Source organism: Pteropus vampyrus, unplaced genomic scaffold, assembly GCF_000151845.1.
Source record: "Pteropus vampyrus isolate Shadow unplaced genomic scaffold, Pvam_2.0 Scaffold303, whole genome shotgun sequence".
Lineage (NCBI taxonomy): Eukaryota > Metazoa > Chordata > Mammalia > Chiroptera > Pteropodidae > Pteropus > Pteropus vampyrus.
In genome coordinates, this window is record NW_011889084.1 from 1,780,393 (window position 1) to 1,797,144 (window position 16,752).

Genomic DNA, 16,752 nt, shown 5'->3' on the forward strand with positions numbered 1-16,752 from the left:
GGTTTCCTTGCCTGCAGCTTCATTGGGGGCTCTGAGGCGGGACCCAGAGAAAGGCTGTGATAGCTTTGGGAGAGAACCCGACAGAGTCCAGTGCTGCTTGGAGCTGCAAGGGGCCAAGGCTGCCAGGCTTGTCTTTGTTCCCACAAGTCCCACTGCTGTCTCTAGATTTCCTCGTTACCCCACCTCAAAAAATATACATGTCTGGAACTTTCAGTGTCTCTGATGTTTCTTGATTCCTTTCCAAACTTCGGTGGGGGCACTGGCCTCGGCCCCTTGCTCCAGAATCTCCTCCTCTTCTGGGCAGCTGCTGCTGCTGCAGCCGCCTCCTCCATCCTTGGCTTCAGGCCCGTGTTCCTCAGACTCATCCTCATTGTCACTGTCACTGCTGTCTGTGGGTAGCCTGAAAGGAGCGATGTGTTCACTAAAGGCACCATCCATGGCTTGAGGCAATCCTCTCTGGCACACTGACCCACCTCTAGGCTGAGGACAGATTTCTCCTACTCCCCGTGCTCTCGAAACCAAAACCTCTCAGTGAGACATCCACGTCCCCTTTTCCACAGTCAGAAAACCATGGTGGTGGTGTTCAGGAGGCCACCCCCCGCCACACACAGCTGGAGGGGCAAAGGCAATGGACAGCCCTGACCTGTCACAAAACTGGGAGCCCGAGGACCTACCGCGTGCCAGCCACAGGCCTGTTGAGGTTTGCAAACTCTCGCCCTGAATCTACATCAAAGGGATCTGAACAGAGGGAGAAAAGAGGACAGTGACCTATAGGTGAGCTTAGAGCAGAACCCAGTTTCCCACCCCTACAGCTTCTCAAAAGGAGGTGGCAGGCCTTGAGGGTCCTGGCTCCCACCCAGGCAGGTTCACAGCAATGCCAGGCCTCACCGATTTCCTCCTTGGGGAGCTCCTTGGCATGAGCCAGGAATTCCTGCTCTGCCTGCAACACCTCCTCCGGGCTGCTGCAGGCTGCATACTTCTCCAGGAGCTGATGGTTCAGGTCTAGGAAGGCCTTGCCCCACTTGAACTTCCGCAGCAAAATGACAGCAAGGTCTGAGAAGCCTGAAGCCGCAGAAACAGGAAATCTGAGAATGTCAACAATCTAATCCTGAGCATGTTCCCAGCACAGTCATTGCTGTCCCAGAAACTAAAAGTCCTTGCCAGACACCATCCTACAGTCCAGATAGCCCATGCCTGTTCACCAGCCTCCACCTCTGCAGCCCACTAAGTCCCTCTGTCCATGTCGCACAGAGCCACCCATGTGGGCTTCTATTGAGACTATAAATTCTCTGAAGATGAGTTGAGGGGTGACAGAGGGCTCTCAGGGCAGTGGTGCCACGATAATAAGGCCAAATATGAGCGCTTACAGGCCAGCTATTGATTTTGCCACAACCTCAACTCCATAGGGCAAAGACTTTAAGTGGAAGTTGAAATCAAAACCCTAGCTTTTCCATATCCACCACCTCCCCGCATATCCTCACATTCCTGTTGGGACTTGCTAGTAGAAAACACACTGCAGGGATCACAACCATATCTCTAGGCTGCCAGACCTCAACACTCACCCAGGATGCAGAAGGTGGCTGCAAAAGCCTCTACACAGGACAGTTTACAGGGCCGGCCATAGTTCACAGGGTTGGCGGCCACTAGGTGAGGCAGCAGCCGGAAGTGGCTCCCCCGCATCTTCCCAAACGGTGTCTCTTCCAGTCTGGCCCAGGAGCAGTCGATGACAGCCACCCCTGACTGTGCAACCAGCTGTCTGCCAGGAGCAGCAAAGGGCTAGGTTCTGGGGGCCAGCACTACCTTGGTGATGGCCCTAAGGCAGGTATGTCCTTGGATACTGGCCTCACTAGGGATACAAGGACATCATTCCCCTACTGCAAACCACCCCCAAAGGTCCTTATAGGCCAAGCTTTTGAGGCTGAGGAATGGGAGCGTTTCTGGAACGGGCTCATTTATTCACTCAACAAACGTTTACTTGAGACCTGCTCTATCCTGGACTGCGCTAGGCAATGGGGGCAAATTAGACTGATAGGTACAAATAGGTGACTCCTGAAAGGAATAATGCGCCAGAAGACAAGAAAGATCAGACCGGCGACCCGCCCATTCTCACCCCCACCCCTGGCTTCTCGAGCCTACCTGTCAGCTGGGGAAACGTACTGGGAGCCCATGGGGCTGAGCACTAGGCCACTGAACCTGTGGCCCAGGCGTAGGCAGCGCACCAGACCCAGGCGGGCCAGCTTGCGGCCGGTGCAGCGCCGGGGATCGCAGTGGCCCAGCTCCCACATGGCCAGCGTGCAAGGGAGCCGCGCAGGACCCGAGCTGCCCTCGTCCTCCGCCACCTGTGCCTCCACGGACGCTGCACCGGGCAGAGAAGGGGACGAGGCCTCAGTCGCGAATCGGCCCGCAGGCCATGGGTCTCCGACCCCAGCCCCACTCCTCGATCACGCCCCACTCACCGCGCAGTGCGGCGCCCACCTCCTCAGCAAAAGCCTCTAGGGAGCAGCCCGCGGGGCGCCGGGTACGGGAGCCTTCGGCCCCCGATCTACGCGGTACCCTCCTGCGGCCCATCGCGGGAAGTAGAATCCCCAGGACCTGCGTGGGGACCTCTACTCCCGACGACGCGCGCCTGCGTCGGGAGCCACTCCCAGTTCAGGCACTCACGTGACCCGATGGCGCTCACGTGACCGCGCGCCGGGCTTGCGGCGAAATGATGGCGGCGAGGTTAGCGCGGTTCTTGCTGTTGCTCCGGCTCGCGGCGCGCGGTTAGTGCCCCGTCCTCCCACGCCCCCCGCCCAGGCATCTGCAACCCTAAGCTCCCTCCCCATCCGTACCCGTGCCCCCGCCTCGGCTGCCTGTCCCCTGCCTCCTCAACGCCCCGTTCCCCGTAGGGCCCGCGTCCGCAGGAGCCGCCAAGATGAAGGTGGTGGAAGAGCCTAACACGTTCGGGTGAGCAGCCTCGCGGGGCGCGGCGGGGTGGGCTGAGTGGCGGCCCAGGGCTCGATTCCCCCTGACCTTACCGCTTCCCGTAGGCTCAACAACCCGTTCCTGCCCCAGACCAGTCGCCTCCAGCCCAAGAGGGATCCTTCACCTGTGTCTGGTGAGTGCGGGACCCTGGCCGCGGACGTGGTGGCGGCCAAGGAGGGAGCAGGGAACTGTCCTGGATTCCCGACTGGGGTGGACCGGGTCCGCGCTTGAGAGCCTGCTCGAGTGGGGCTGGAGAGGGAAAGACAGCCTCGGATGAGAGGATGAGAAGCCCTGAAAGCTCATGGAGGCTCATGCGTTCGTTTGCCAGCCTTTTAAAATTATTTTTGAGTGCGTGATGATACTCCAGAACGTTTTTGTACCAAGTTAAATAGTTGCCTCCGGACTTAGTCCTTTATTTCCTTCTATAAAGGTGATTCTGTTAAAAGTTGGGTGTATGTCTTTCTAGACGGTTTTGATGCTTTTACGTGCATGGGTATACAAGTAAAAAACGTGTAGCAATTTTTTTGTTGTCTTTGCCATCTTTTTTTTAAACAGTGCTACTCCACAGGTTTACGCATTTGCTGTTGTCACCTGTGTGTCTTGGAACTCTTCATGGTGGTGGATGTAGGTCTTCATTCTTTTCACTTGATGCTTAGTATTTAATCAGATGGCTCTGTATTCCGTTATTGTCAAGCATGTTGTTTATGTTTTTTGGCCATCAGAAACAGTGCTGCGAAGAACATTCCTTGTAGAGACTCCCTCTTTATAGGCTCACATGAGTGGTTTCCTAAGGTAGGATCTCAGAAGTGGAATTGCTGGGTTGGTAAATGAGTATTAAATATAGGAAACAAAATCCAAGAATTATTGAATACAACTATGTGTTAGGGTCTGTGCTGAGGATTCAGAAAGAACAAAAAGCATACAGTGCTTGTCCTCATGGAGTTGACAATTTAATGGGGTGGGTAGGCTATAAAGTAGGTAAAGCGTAGAATGCTTGATGATGAAAAATGCTCTCTAGGTATGGAAAGAGTGTATGTGTAGGAGAGTATCATTTGGGCAAATTGCCATTTTAAATAGGGCATTCTTGGTCAAAAGCTGAAAGAAGGGGAGCAAGGGATGTGGATTGAGGGGCGGGTAAGAGGAATCCAGCAAAAGGAGTGGCCAGATAAGATTGATGAGCCAGAGAAGATTGGCTGGGGGTAGGATGAGATCAGAGAGAGGGAACAGATGCGAGCTTTCATTCTAAACAAATCTATCCCAGCTTTATATTATGAAAAGTATTACATAGAAAAATAGAGGAATGGGACAGTGAACACTAGCATACTTTCTGCCTCTGTACAGCAATTAACATCTTGCCTTGCTTGCTTTACCTTCTTGTTTTCATTTTGAAAAAAGTGAACTTTTATTTTGCTGAACCATTTGAAAGTCAGTTACAGACATCATGACACTCTAAATATTTCCAATATAGATCTCCCACCCCATCCCCAAATTAGCAATAATTCTGTAATATAACCAGGCCACATTCACATTCCCCAGTTGTCTCAAGTTGTCTGCAGCTGTCCCACCCTGCCCCACACCAGGATCAGTCAAGGGTCAAACATGCGGTAGACTATATATGACATGTCAAAAGGTTGTGCTTGACTGAAGTGAATGCTGCCAGGGTCTATCTATTATGGAGACAAAAAGGGTTGGATTCAGGAGTTGAAAGCATAAAGATAGAATACGTTTCTCTCTGCTCTTAGCAAGCTGTCTGCAAATGCCTTTGGCTCCAGTGAGTACGCTTTCCTCAGTAACCTCACATTCTAGCCTGATGGGGAAAGAGTACTGATTTTCTGCTTCTTTAATGCCTCTGTATTTATTAGCTAGTAGTCTCTGGTAAAGAAGAGAATTCTTTTTTCTCTTTTCTTTCTCCTTTTTGAATATCATTATTGGCTCCGATTTAAACCATATTTTTATTGAGGTATAATTGACACGTTCAGTTTGGTGAAGTTTGATGATGGGAGCACATCTATGTAATCGCCACCTAAAAAGGCAAGGGACAATTCCATCTCCTAGAGAATTCCTCTGTCCCTTTCCAGATTCTCCCACCTATCACTTTCTGTTGTCTGTCACTATAGAGTTGTCCCATTGGTGCTCAGACTTCATGGAGGTACAGAGCACACACTCCCATGTCTGGCTACTTTCTCAGCAGCGTGTTTTTGGGATTTATCTATGTTGTTGTGTGTACCACTAGTTTTTTCTTATTGCTGAGTGAGTACATATAAAAACTGACATCTGTGTATAGTCTGTAGTCTAGTTAATGGTATTGTACCCATGTCAGTTTCCTAGTTTTGGTGATATGTTAACATTATATAAGGGTTTAGCATTGGGGGAAGCCGGGTGACAGTGTGTGGACCTCTCTGTAATTGCAACTTCTTATAAGTCTATAGTTATTTCATAACAAAAAGCACACACCCTGTGAAGTTTCCAATTGAAATGTAATATTACAGGGTTTTTTTCTTTATTTCCTATTCCTTGTCTTTCTCTCATACTGAAAAGCTGGATTCCTTAATCATATAATATATTTATTGGCTTTCTCCTATAATTTATATAAGATAGTTTCAAACTCAGTAATATTATTGTTAACCATGAAGTGACTGAGTGAGGTTTAAGCTTTTTTTTTTAGTTTATTTTAGAATGTATCCAGGCAAAGATGGACATCGGAGCACGAAGTTGACCACGTCATTGTTTTCTCTGTTATCCGTTTGACTTGCAGTTTGGTTCATATGTTTCTGCTTATGCTTAGATTTACTGTTATTATACATATTTTTGACTTTTAATTTTTCCTTAACCTTAAAATATTTTGTGTTATGGATAATTTCAAGCATATATAATATGGAGAGAAGGGTATGTGAGACACCAAGCATCCTCACCCAGCCTCAACCCTCACCCTACTTTCTCCCTGCTAAGCTGTTACTTTGAAACAAGTATTTCACAAATTCTTTCCTTTGTAAATATTTTGATATGTATCTCCTAAGGGCATAGCCACAATAGCTTCATGACACTTTTTAAAAAGCAGTAATTCCTTACCAGTCAACAAAATCCCCACGGTGTTTTAGATATCACTAATTGTGTCATAAATTTTTAACAGTTCGCTTGTCCATGTCAGTATCTAAGGTCTACATGTTCCGTGTGCTTGATATGTACCCCCCATGTACTTTAAGCTTCCTTTATTATTATTATTATTTTTTTGAGTAAGATTAGTATTACTTCTTTAATATTTGAGAAAAGTCACCAGTGAAGCCATCTGGACTTGGTTTTTTCTTTGAGGAAAGAAGTTCAGTTACTAATTCTCAATTTTTTTTCCTTCTGATTTTTTTTTGTCCCTCCACCATTTTTTAAAAATTCCCATTGCTCCACCTCCTTCCTCTTTGTCAACTATCAGTTTGTTCTCTATATCTGTGTATCTGTTTCTGGTTTTTTTGTTCATTCATTTTGGTTTTTTAGATTCCTTATGTAAGTAAAATCATTTGATGTTTGCTTTTCTCTGACTTACTTCACTTAGCGTAATACCCTCTAGGTCCATCTATCCATGTTGTCACAAATGGCAAGATTTCATTGTACAATGGAATAATATTCCATTATATATATATACCACATTGATGAACATCTAGGTTGCTTCCATGTCTTTGCTATTACTAGGAATGCTTCAGTGAACCTAGGGATGCATATATCTTTTTGAATTAGTGTTTTTGTTTCCGTCAGATAAATACCCAGATAGAATTGCTAGATTGTATGGAAGCTCTATTTTTAATATTTTGAGGAACCTCCATACTGTTTTCCATAGTGGCTGCACTAATGTACAATCCCACCAACAGTGTACAAGAGTTCTCTTTTCTCCACATGCTTGCCAGGACTTTTTTGTTGTTGTTGATTTGTTGATGATAACCATTCTGACAGATATAAGGTGATATCTTATTGTGGTAGTCTACGGCCATGCTACGCTGAACACGCCCGATCTTGTCTGATCTCGGAAGCTAAGCAGGGTCGGGCCTGGTTAGTACTTGTATAGGAGACCACCTAGGAAGACCAAGTGCTGTAGGCTTAAAAAAAAAAGAAGAAGAAGAAGGGTAGGTATTCTTTGTTTGGTAGAATTCACCTGTGAAGCCATCTGGTCATGGACTTTTATTTGTTGGGAAGTTTTTTGATTATGTCTTCAATTTCTAGTAATTGGTTTGTTTAGACTTTGTATTTCTTACTGGTTCAATCTTGGAAGGTTATGTACTTACAGAAATTTATCCATTTCTTCAACATCGTTGAATTCGTTGGCATATAATTATTCATAGTGCTTAATGATTTCTTTATATTTCTGTTGGTTGTAATTTCTTTCATTTATGATTTTACTTATTTGGGCTCTTTTTTTCCCTTGATGAGTTTGGCTAAGAGTTTGTCAACTTTGTTTATCTTTTCAAAGAACCAGCTCAATTTTATTGATCTTTTCTGTTGTTTCTTAAATTCTCTTACATATTTCTACTCTGATCTTAATTATTTCTTTCCTTCTGTTTACTTTCTTTTCTTTTCTTTTTTTTTTTAGTGCCTACAGCACCTTGTCTTCCTAGGTGGTCTCCCATCCAAGTACTAACCAGGCCTGACCCTACTTAGCTTATGAGATCAGGCATGTTCAGAGTGGCATGGCCATAGACTTAACTTTGAGTTTTGTTTGTTCTTCTTTTTCTAGTTCCTTTAGGTGTAGAGTTAGATTGTTTATTGGGATTTTTCTTGTTTCTTGAAGAGAAATACTTGAAATGATCTCAGTCTTCTTGAATTTATTGAGTCTTGTCTTGTGGCCTGACTTGTGATCCTGAGGAAAATGTATATTCTGTAGTTTTTGGATGAATTGCTCTATAAGTGTCTAAGTTTATCTGGTGATATTTAAGGCCATTATTTCCTTATTATTAATTTTCTGTCTGGATGATCTGTCCATTAATGTGAGTGAGGTATTAAAATTCTCTACTGTTATTGTATTACTGTGGATTTCTTCCTTTATATCCATTAATAATTGCTTTGTAAATTTAGGTGCTGCTATGTTGGGTGTGTAGATATTTATGCTTGTTATATCCTCTTCTTGGGTTGACCCCTTATTATAGTTATGCCATGTTCTTTGTCTTTTTTTTTTTTTAACTTATTTTTGTTTGTTTTAAAGTCTGTCTTGTCTAATTAGCATTGCTACCCAGCTTTCTTTTTGTTTCTTTATGCATGGAATATCTTTTTACATCCTTTTACTTTCACTCTGTATGTGCCTTTCAATTCGAAGTGAGTCTCTTGTAAGGAGCATATAGATGGGTCACGTTTTTTAATCCATTCAGCCACTCTGTGTCTTTTTATTGGAACATGTAATTCATTAATGTTTAAAGTAATTTATTGATAAGTATGTACTTATTGCTATTTTGTTAGCTGTTTTTTGGTTGTTTTTACAGTTCTCTGTTCTTCTCTGGATCTCTTCCCTTGTGGTTTCTTGGTTTTCTTCAGTGTTTCCTTTGTGTTTCTTTCTCTTTGTTCTTTGTATATCTTTTGTAGGTTTTTGGTTTGTGGTTACCATGAGGTTTGTGTGTATCATTTTATATCAATAACAGTCTATTTTAAGTTGATAGGTGTTTAAATTCAGATATATTCTATATTTTTACTCTCCTCCATGCTTTATGTTATTGATGTAATGATTTAGATCTTTTTGTATTATATATTCTCTGAGAAGTTATTGTAGTTTGAGTTTGATACTTTTTAAAAATCTTTCTAGTAGCTTTTTACATGTCTGACTTGCTGTATTTATTAAATATTTGGCTTTACCTATGATATTTTTTTCTTTTCTCATATTTTCTTATTTCTGGTTATGGACTTTGCTTTTATGCTTAAAGACAACCCTTTAATATTTCTTGTGAAGCTGGTGTAATGGTGACGAACTCCTTTAGTTTTTAATTGTCTGGGAAACTATTTCCACTTCAATTCTGAATGATAACCTTGCTGGGCAAATTATTCTAGGTTGTAGGTTCCTTTCTTTTAGCACATTAAAGATGTCCTTCTGGCCTGTAAAGTTGCTGCCGAGAAATCAGGTGATAGCCTTATGGGGTGTCCTTTTTATTAATTCCTTGTTTTCCTCTTGCTTCTTTCAAGATTGTCTCTTTAACTTTTGCCATTTTAAATACAGTATGTCTTGGTGTGGGTCTTTTTAGGTTCATCTTGTTTGGAACTCTCTTCTTGGAACTGAATGAATGTCTGTTTCCTTTCCCAGGTCAGGAAAGTTTTCAGCCATTATTTCTTGAAATACTTTCTGTTCTTTTTTCTCTTTCATCTCCTTCTGGGATCCCTGTAGTATGAATGTTTGAGTGCTTGATGTTATCCCAGAGGTCTCCTAAACTAGTCTTGTTTTGAAAAATATTTTTTTTTTTGCCGTTCTGATCGGTTGATTTCCACTAGTCTGTCTTTTAGGTCGCTGATATGTTTTTCTGTATTTGCTAATCTGTTAATTCCTTTTAACATATTTTTTCATTTCAGTTACTGAGATCTTCAGGTCTGCTTGCTTTTTTATACTTTCTCTTTGTTGAAGTTCTAAGTTCCTCTATTCCACTCCCACTCTCAAGTTTGGCGAGTATCCTTATGACCATTTCTTTGAATTTTTTATGGGGCAAATTATCTCCATTTCTGGAGATTTTTCACATTCCTTCATTTAAGAGATATTCTTCTGTTTTTTCATTTTGTTTGACTTTTTATGTTTGAACATAGAGATAACTGTGTCTCTACCGGCGTTGAAAAAGTGGCCATATGCAGAAGCGGTCTCTGTGTAGGCTGTGTGTGCTGGGTGGTTTTGGCAGGCCATTAGAAGCTGAGCAGGTACTTAAAGCATTTGGGGCACTGGCCTACCTAGCTGGAGCAGCTTCAGTTAGGGAGTCCAGGTATGTGTGAGTAATGCCCTATGGATCCTGCTTGCTCCCTTTGTTCGGGGTGAAATGGGCGATGTGTCCAGAAATGTGGTGCAGTGACCTTGTAGGTAGGCCAGGGCACCTGGACAGAGCCTCCGCCCACCCTATGGAGGTGGAAGGGATGCAAACAATGGCGTTCACCAGCACCTCTGAACCGGGAGAATTCCCGCAGTCCCCAGAGAGCTCCCGCAGCTCCCCAGCCACCTTTTTACAGTCTCTTGTTTGTTGTACATAAAGTAGTCTAGTGAAGAAGTAACCCTTGTGTAGGCTTTATGTGCTGGGTAATTTCAAGAAGCTGGTTGGAGCCAGGCATGCATTTATGGTGTCTGGGGCACTTACTTGTGTTCCTGAAGCAGGCTCTGGAGGGAGGCCAGGTGGTCTTGCTTGCTCCCTTTGTTCAGAGGCAAAAGGCTCCAGATAACGTAGCTGGGAATGCCCTGTGGTGACTTTGCAGGTAGGCCAAAGCACGCAAACAGAGCGCCCACCCACTAGAGGAGACGTAAACAACGGTGCTTACCAGCTCTTCTGGCCAGGAGGGATCCCACAGCTCCCGGAGGGCTCCCGTGGCTTCCCAGCCTTCTCCTTGGTCTCTTTCTCTTGTTTGTTGTTCAGAAGCTGTTCATTCAGCCCTCAGTTGTCTCACAGGAGGAATTTTTTCTATATGTTTGAGTTTGTTCATGGGAGGGGGCAAGCTCAGCTTCCTCCTTTGGCGCTGCCATCTTGGACCTCTAAGTCTCTTTTAAACTATAGATCCCCTCCCTTTGCTTCCTTGCAATATAGTTATTAAAGAAACTGGTTTTTTCCCCCACTACATTCTGGATTTTGTTCATTGCGTTCCTGTGGTGTTTAATATTTCTTCTTTATCTACTAGCTGGAATAAAGACAGTTTTATTTTTTCCTTTCCAATCTGTGTGACTTTTATTTTCCTTGCCTGTTGCACTGCACTGGCCATGCCTCCTGTGTTAGTAAGAGAAGTAGTGAAAGTGGGTGTCCCTGCCTTGCTCCTAATCCTGTCTCCTACTGTCAGTCCTGCCGAAGATGGTTTAGTTGTTGATAGAGGAAGTTCCCTGTTGTTCCTGGTTGCTGAGTTTTTACCATGAATAGGTTTTCAGTTTTGTCAGATGCTTGCACCTATTGAAATGATCATAGGGTTTTTCTTTCTTAGGCTGTTTATATAGTGGATAGCTTTGATTTTTAAATCCAACCTTGTATTTTGGAATAAACCCCACTTGGTTTTAACTTGACTACAGTTGACCCTTGAACAATGTGGATTAGAGCTTTGTGGATCCACTTACGCCGGGACGTGTAAGTGAACCCTCGCAATTCCAAGGGTGAGCTGTACATATGTTTTATATATTGCTGGGTTTAAATTACTAAATATTTCTGACTTTTTCCATTTCTAGAATTTTCTTTGGTTCTTCTTTCTAATCTCCGCTGGAATTTCCTATCTGTTCATTCGTGTATTTTACTTTATGCCCTTGAGCATAGTTGTAATAGGTGCTTTAAAATCTTTCCTGCTTCCAGCAGGTGTGTCATGTTGGGTGGATCTCTGTAACTGCCTCTTGAGTGTGGGTCACATTTGCCTCGCTTTGTGGTAGGTCTGATGCTTTTGGAACACATCTTGATACGGGCTCTGTTGTCCTCCCTTGAAGAGCATCGTTTGTTCAGGCGGTTAGCCTGTGTGGCTCACACTGACCCTGCGTGGTCTCGCAGCCCTCGCTGGACTGTGCAGTCTTCTCTAGGCGTGTGTGCGCAGGGCTCGGCCGTACACCGCCCCGCTGCAGGGTTTATGTGCAGTTCGTTTTTGATATTGTCCCCGACTTTGCAGCTGCTGTCATCTCCCCTGTCCCAGTTCCTACTGCCAGTGAGACTGGTGGGTTCTGTCTGGCCTTAGCCATTAAAATGGCACCAGCTGGGCCTCCCCTCAGGCTAAGCAGCACAAACAGTAATCGGTGCGATTCTCTCCTTCCAAGTACTGGCCCTCGTACTCCTGTCGTTCCTTTAGTCCTTTCCGCTGCCGTCAGACATTAAGACGTTTTCTCCAGGGTTTCCTGGTTCTGTCTCCTGAAAGGTTGGTCTCATGTCAGCTGATATTGTTCACATAGCTATTTGCTTTATTCTGTAGTATACACATGATGGTTTCAGAACTTTAGGATGGCATTAGTACTATTAACTTGTGAAAGTACACGTTCGTAAATCACTGAGAATGATTCTTCTCCCTGTGAAGTGATGTGACTAGTTGTACATAGTTCAGTTCATTTGCTTTGATTTCAGCTGTAGGGTCTTATGTTGTCCTATGAATTTTACCTTTTAGCATGTAAACATGTTCATATGTTTCACATGTAAAGCTCTAGACATAGGCATACTCAGTGCTCTCGTTCCTGCCTCATCCCATCATGTTGTACTCCCTGTGAGGGGCTGTCGGTTCTTTTTTATGGAGGTATAATTGACAGATAACATATTAGTTTCAAGTGTACAATATGATTCAATATTTGTACATACTGAGTCATTAACATCCATCACCATTGTTACAGTTTTTTTTCTTGTGATGAGAACTTTTAAGATCTATTCTCAGCAATTTTTAAATATGCGATGCAGTATTAATTATTGTTACCATGCTGTACCATGCTCCCCATGGTATTTTATTTATTTTATAACTGGAAGTTCATACCTTTTGAGCCCCTTCACCCATTTTGCCCACCCTCTACCTCCCACCTCTGGCAACCACCAGTTTGTTCTCTGTCCCTATATGAGTTTTGTTTTTTAAATTCCACATGTAAGTGAAATCATATGGTATTTGTCTTTCTCTGATTCATTTCTCTTAGAATAATCAGGGTCCATCCATGTTGTTGAAAATGGCAAGATTTCCTTCCTTTTTATGAATGATATTCCACTGCACGTATTCACCACATCTTCTTTATCCAGTCATCTATCGGTGGATACTTAGGCAGTTTCCATATCTTGGCTATTGTAAATAATGATGCAGTTAACATGGGCATGCATATCTTTTTGAATTAATGTTTCGGATTTCTTTGGATAAATACTCCAAAGTGGAATTGCTGCATCATATGGTAGTTCAACTTTTAATTTTTTGAGGAACCTCCATACTGTTTTCTATAGTGGCTACACCAATTTAAATTCCCATGAACAGTGCATAAGAATTCCTTTTTCTCCACATCCTTGCCAACATTGGTTATTTCTTTTTAGTAATGGCCATTCTAATAGCTATGAGGTGATATCTCACTGTGGTTTTGATTTGCATTTCCCTGATGATTAGTGATGTTGAACATCTTTGCATGTATCTGTTGGCCATCTATATGTTCTCTTTGGAAAAATGTCCATTCAGATCCTCTGCCCATTTTTAAATTGGATCTTTTTTTTTTTTGCTATTGAGTTATACGAGTTCTTTACGTATCAGATAAATGATTTACAAATATTTTCTCCCATTCAGTAGGTTGCCTTTTCATTTTGTTGCGGGCTTCCTTTGCTGTGCAGAAGCTTTTTAGTTTGATGTAGTCCTATTTGTTTACTTTTGCTTTTTTAAGTCAGATCCAAAAAATAAGTGCCAAGACCGATGTTAAGGAGCTTATTGACTCTGTTTTGTCCTAGGAGTTTTATAGTTTCAGGTCTTACAGTCAAGTTTTTAATCCATTTTTAGTTAATTTTTATGTATGGCGAAGGCTGTATAGTCCAGTTTAACCGATACCATTTATCGAAAAGACTGTACATTCTCGCATTGTATTTGTCTTATATCCTTTGTCATAAGTTAATTGACCATATATGTGTGGGTTTACATCTGGGCTCTCTATTTTATTCCATTGACCCATGTGTCACTTTTTATGCCAATATCATACTGTTTTGATTCTGTTGTGTTTTTTGTGGTTTGGCCTTCTGGTGTTTTGTTTGCAAGTATAAGGAAATATGAATTTCCCCCTTTTTCATTGTGGTAAAATAGAAAATTTACCATTTTAGCCATTTTCAGATGTACAGTTCAGAGGCATTAAGCACATTCCCACTGTCATGTGACCATCACCGCCATCTCCACAACTTTTTCATCTTCCCAAACTGAACCTGTCTCCATTAAACACTCCCCGTTTCCTTCCTCCAGCCCCTGGCACCCACCATTCTACTTTGTTTCTATGAATTTGACTGCTCTAGATACCTCTTGTGGTCTGTGTTCCCCCCCAAATTCATATGTTGAAAACCTAACCATCAAAATGATGGTATTAAGAGGACGGGGTGTTAGGGGGGTGCTTAAATCATGAGGGTCAGGCTCTCGAGAATGGGATTAGTGCCTTATAAAGAGGCTCCAAAGAGATCCCTAACCCCTTCTACCATGTGAGGACGCACTGAAAAAGGGCCTCTGTGAACCAGCCCTCACCCATGCTGGTACCCTGATCTTGGACTTCCAGCCTCCAGAACTGTGCAAAATAAATTTTTGTAGTTTATATGTTACCTAGTCTGTGGTATTTTATTATAGCAGCTTGAATGGATTAAGACATTACTTCTTAAAAGTGGAGTCATATAATAATTTCCCTTTTGTGACTGGCTTATTTCACTTGGAGTAATGTCTTTAAGATTCATCCGTGTTGTAGCATGTAAGGCTGAATACATATGTACGTTGTACATATATACTACATTTTGTTTTACCTATTCATCTGTCGATGGGCACTTGGGTTGTTTCCACTTTGTGCCTGTTGTGAATAATGCCGCTGTGAACATGCGTGTACAGTATCTGAGTCCCTGCTTTGAGCTCCTTTGGTATATACCCAGGAGTTGGTTCACTGAATCATGTAATTCTATTTAGCTTTATTAGGAACTGTCAAACTGTTTTCAGCAGCAGCTGCTGCACATTACATTCCCACCAGCAAAGCACAAAGGTTCCAATTTCTACACATCTTCCAACATGTAACTTTGTGTTTTGATAATAGCCATCTTCATGGGTGTGAAGTGATACCTCATTGTAGACTTGATTTATATTTCTCTAATGACCAGTGATATTGAGCTTATGGGCTATTTGTATAGCTTCTTCAGAGAAATGTCTAGTGTATCTCTTTCCATTTTTTAATTGGGTTACTTGGGGGTTTTGTTGTATAGGAGGAGTTCTTTATATATTTTGGCATTACCCTCATTAGAGACGTGATTTGCAAATATTTTCTCACTTTCTGGGCGTTGTCTTTCCACTCTTTTGATAGTATTCTTTGATGCATAGAAGTTTCTAATTTTGGAGTCCAAGTTATCTATTTTTTTCTATTGGTGCCTTTGCCTTTGATGTCTTTTCCAAGACATCATTATCAAAGCCTATGTCATAAAGATTTTACCCTATGTTATCTAAGAGTTTTATAGTTTTGGTCTCTGATCCATTTTGAGTTAATTTTTGTATATTGTGTAAAACAATGGTCCAGCTTCATTCGTCTGTGTATGGATGTCCCATTTCCCAGCACCATTTATTGAAAGACCGTCCTTTACCCACATTGAATAGTCTTGTCAAATCATTTGAATGTATAGTCAAGATTTTATTTCTGGGCTCTTTTCTAGCCATTGTTCTACACGTTTGTCTTTATGCCAGTGCCACAGTTTTAATTACAGTAGCTTTGAAGTCACAAATTGAGTCCTCCAACTTTGTTCTTTTTCAAGGTAGTTTTGGCTATTTGAGGTTCCTTGAGACTTCATTTTAATTTTTGGATGGGTTTTTCTATTTCTGGAAAAAAAAAAATGTCATTGGGATTTTGATATGGATTGCATTGGATCAGTAGGTCAGCTGGGGGTAGTATTGACATCTTCATTTTAAATCTTCCTATCCATGAACACAGGATATCTTTCCATTTATGTATGTCTTTCATTTTTTTTTAGCAGTATCTTGTAATTTTCAGTGCACAAGTGTTTTGCCTCCTTGATTAAATGTGTTCCTAAATTTTTTCTTTTTTGATGTTATTGTAAATGGAATTGTTTGGATTGTTCATTATTAGTCTATAGAAATAAAATTGGTTTCTGACCGTCAATTTTATATCCTACAACTTTGCTGAACTTATTAACTCTAGTAGATTTTTGTGGATTTTTGTAGGGTTTTCTACATGTATGATCATGTCATATGCAATCATGACTAAATCATTTTACTTCTTCCTCTTCAATTTGGCAAATTAATCCATTTGCCTTTTCTTTCTTTTTTTGCCTAATTGTTCGGGCTAGAACTTCCAGTATGATGTTGAATAGTTACTGGCAGTGCTCAGAGCATCTTTGCTTTGTCTCTGATCTTAGGGAGAAGACTTTCAGTCTTTTATCATTGAGTAGGATGTTAGCTGTGGGTTGTGTATAGATGCCCACATGGGTTGTTGTGTTGAGGAAGTCTCCTTCTCATTTGTTGAGTGTTTTTACCATGAAATTCGAGTGTTGAGTTTTGTCAGGTGCTTTCTTTTCCAACAATTGAGATGATCTTGTGACTCCCACCTTCGTTCTATTAGTTGGCTGTATTACATTGATTGATTTTTGTATTTTGGACCGTTCTTACATTTTAGGAATACAAAAATACATTCCAAAATACAAAAAAATGTACCACTCAGTCATTGTATAGAATCCATTTAATGTGCTGTTGAATTTAGTTTGCTGTAATATTTTGCTGAGGGTTTTGCATTAATGTTCATAAGGGATGTTGGTCTCTAGTTTTCTCATAGTGTGTCTTTCTGGCTTTGGTGTAAGGGTAATGTCGCCTCAGAAAAATTAGTTAAGAAGTGTCCCTCCTCTTGTTTTTTGGAAGAGTTTGAGAAGAATTTGTAGGTTTGTGTTTCTAGAAATTTGTCCAGTTCATCTAGGTTATTAATTTGTTGGTGTATAGTTG

At 42.0% G+C, this 16,752-nt stretch overlaps 2 protein-coding genes and 1 pseudogene across 3 annotated transcripts in view; 2 read left to right on the forward strand and 1 right to left on the reverse strand.

Annotated features, from left to right (window-relative positions):
* Positions 1-2,650, reverse strand: TSR3 (TSR3, acp transferase ribosome maturation factor). The gene is made up of 6 exons (XM_011376828.2): positions 2,457-2,650; positions 2,137-2,356; positions 1,563-1,756; positions 889-1,062; positions 675-738; positions 1-400 (listed from the first exon to the last, which is right to left on the reverse strand). Exons 1-6 carry the CDS (start codon positions 2,566-2,568, stop codon positions 211-213), a joined length of 954 nt encoding a protein of 317 aa, XP_011375130.1. The 5' UTR covers positions 2,569-2,650; the 3' UTR covers positions 1-210.
* The window catches only part of GNPTG (N-acetylglucosamine-1-phosphate transferase gamma subunit), an 18,828-nt gene continuing 4,724 nt past the window's right edge, over positions 2,649-16,752 (forward strand). Inside the window, exons 1-3 of one of the 2 annotated variants that reach the window (XM_011376835.2) lie at positions 2,649-2,762; positions 2,889-2,946; positions 3,030-3,097. In XM_011376835.2, coding sequence (XP_011375137.1) covers positions 2,708-2,762; positions 2,889-2,946; positions 3,030-3,097 — 181 coding nt within the window. In that variant the 5' untranslated portion in view covers positions 2,649-2,707. The remainder of the gene's footprint in view (positions 2,763-2,888; positions 2,947-3,029; positions 3,098-16,752) is intronic. The other variant, XM_023521307.1, reaches the window with a different exon arrangement.
* On the forward strand, positions 6,930-7,048 carry LOC111730228 (annotated as a pseudogene).

Coding starts and splice junctions, on each gene's coding strand:
- TSR3 (XM_011376828.2), bottom strand. CDS start 2,568: ATGGGCCGCAGGAGGGTACCGCGTAGATCGGGGGCCGAAGGCTCCCGT. Junction 1,757..2,136: donor TACGTTTCCCCAGCTGACAG/GTAGGCTCGAGA, acceptor TGCTCCTGGCAG/ACAGCTGGTTGCACAGTCAG. Junction 1,063..1,562: donor AGCCACCTTCTGCATCCTGG/GTGAGTGTTGAG, acceptor CTGCGGCTTCAG/GCTTCTCAGACCTTGCTGTC.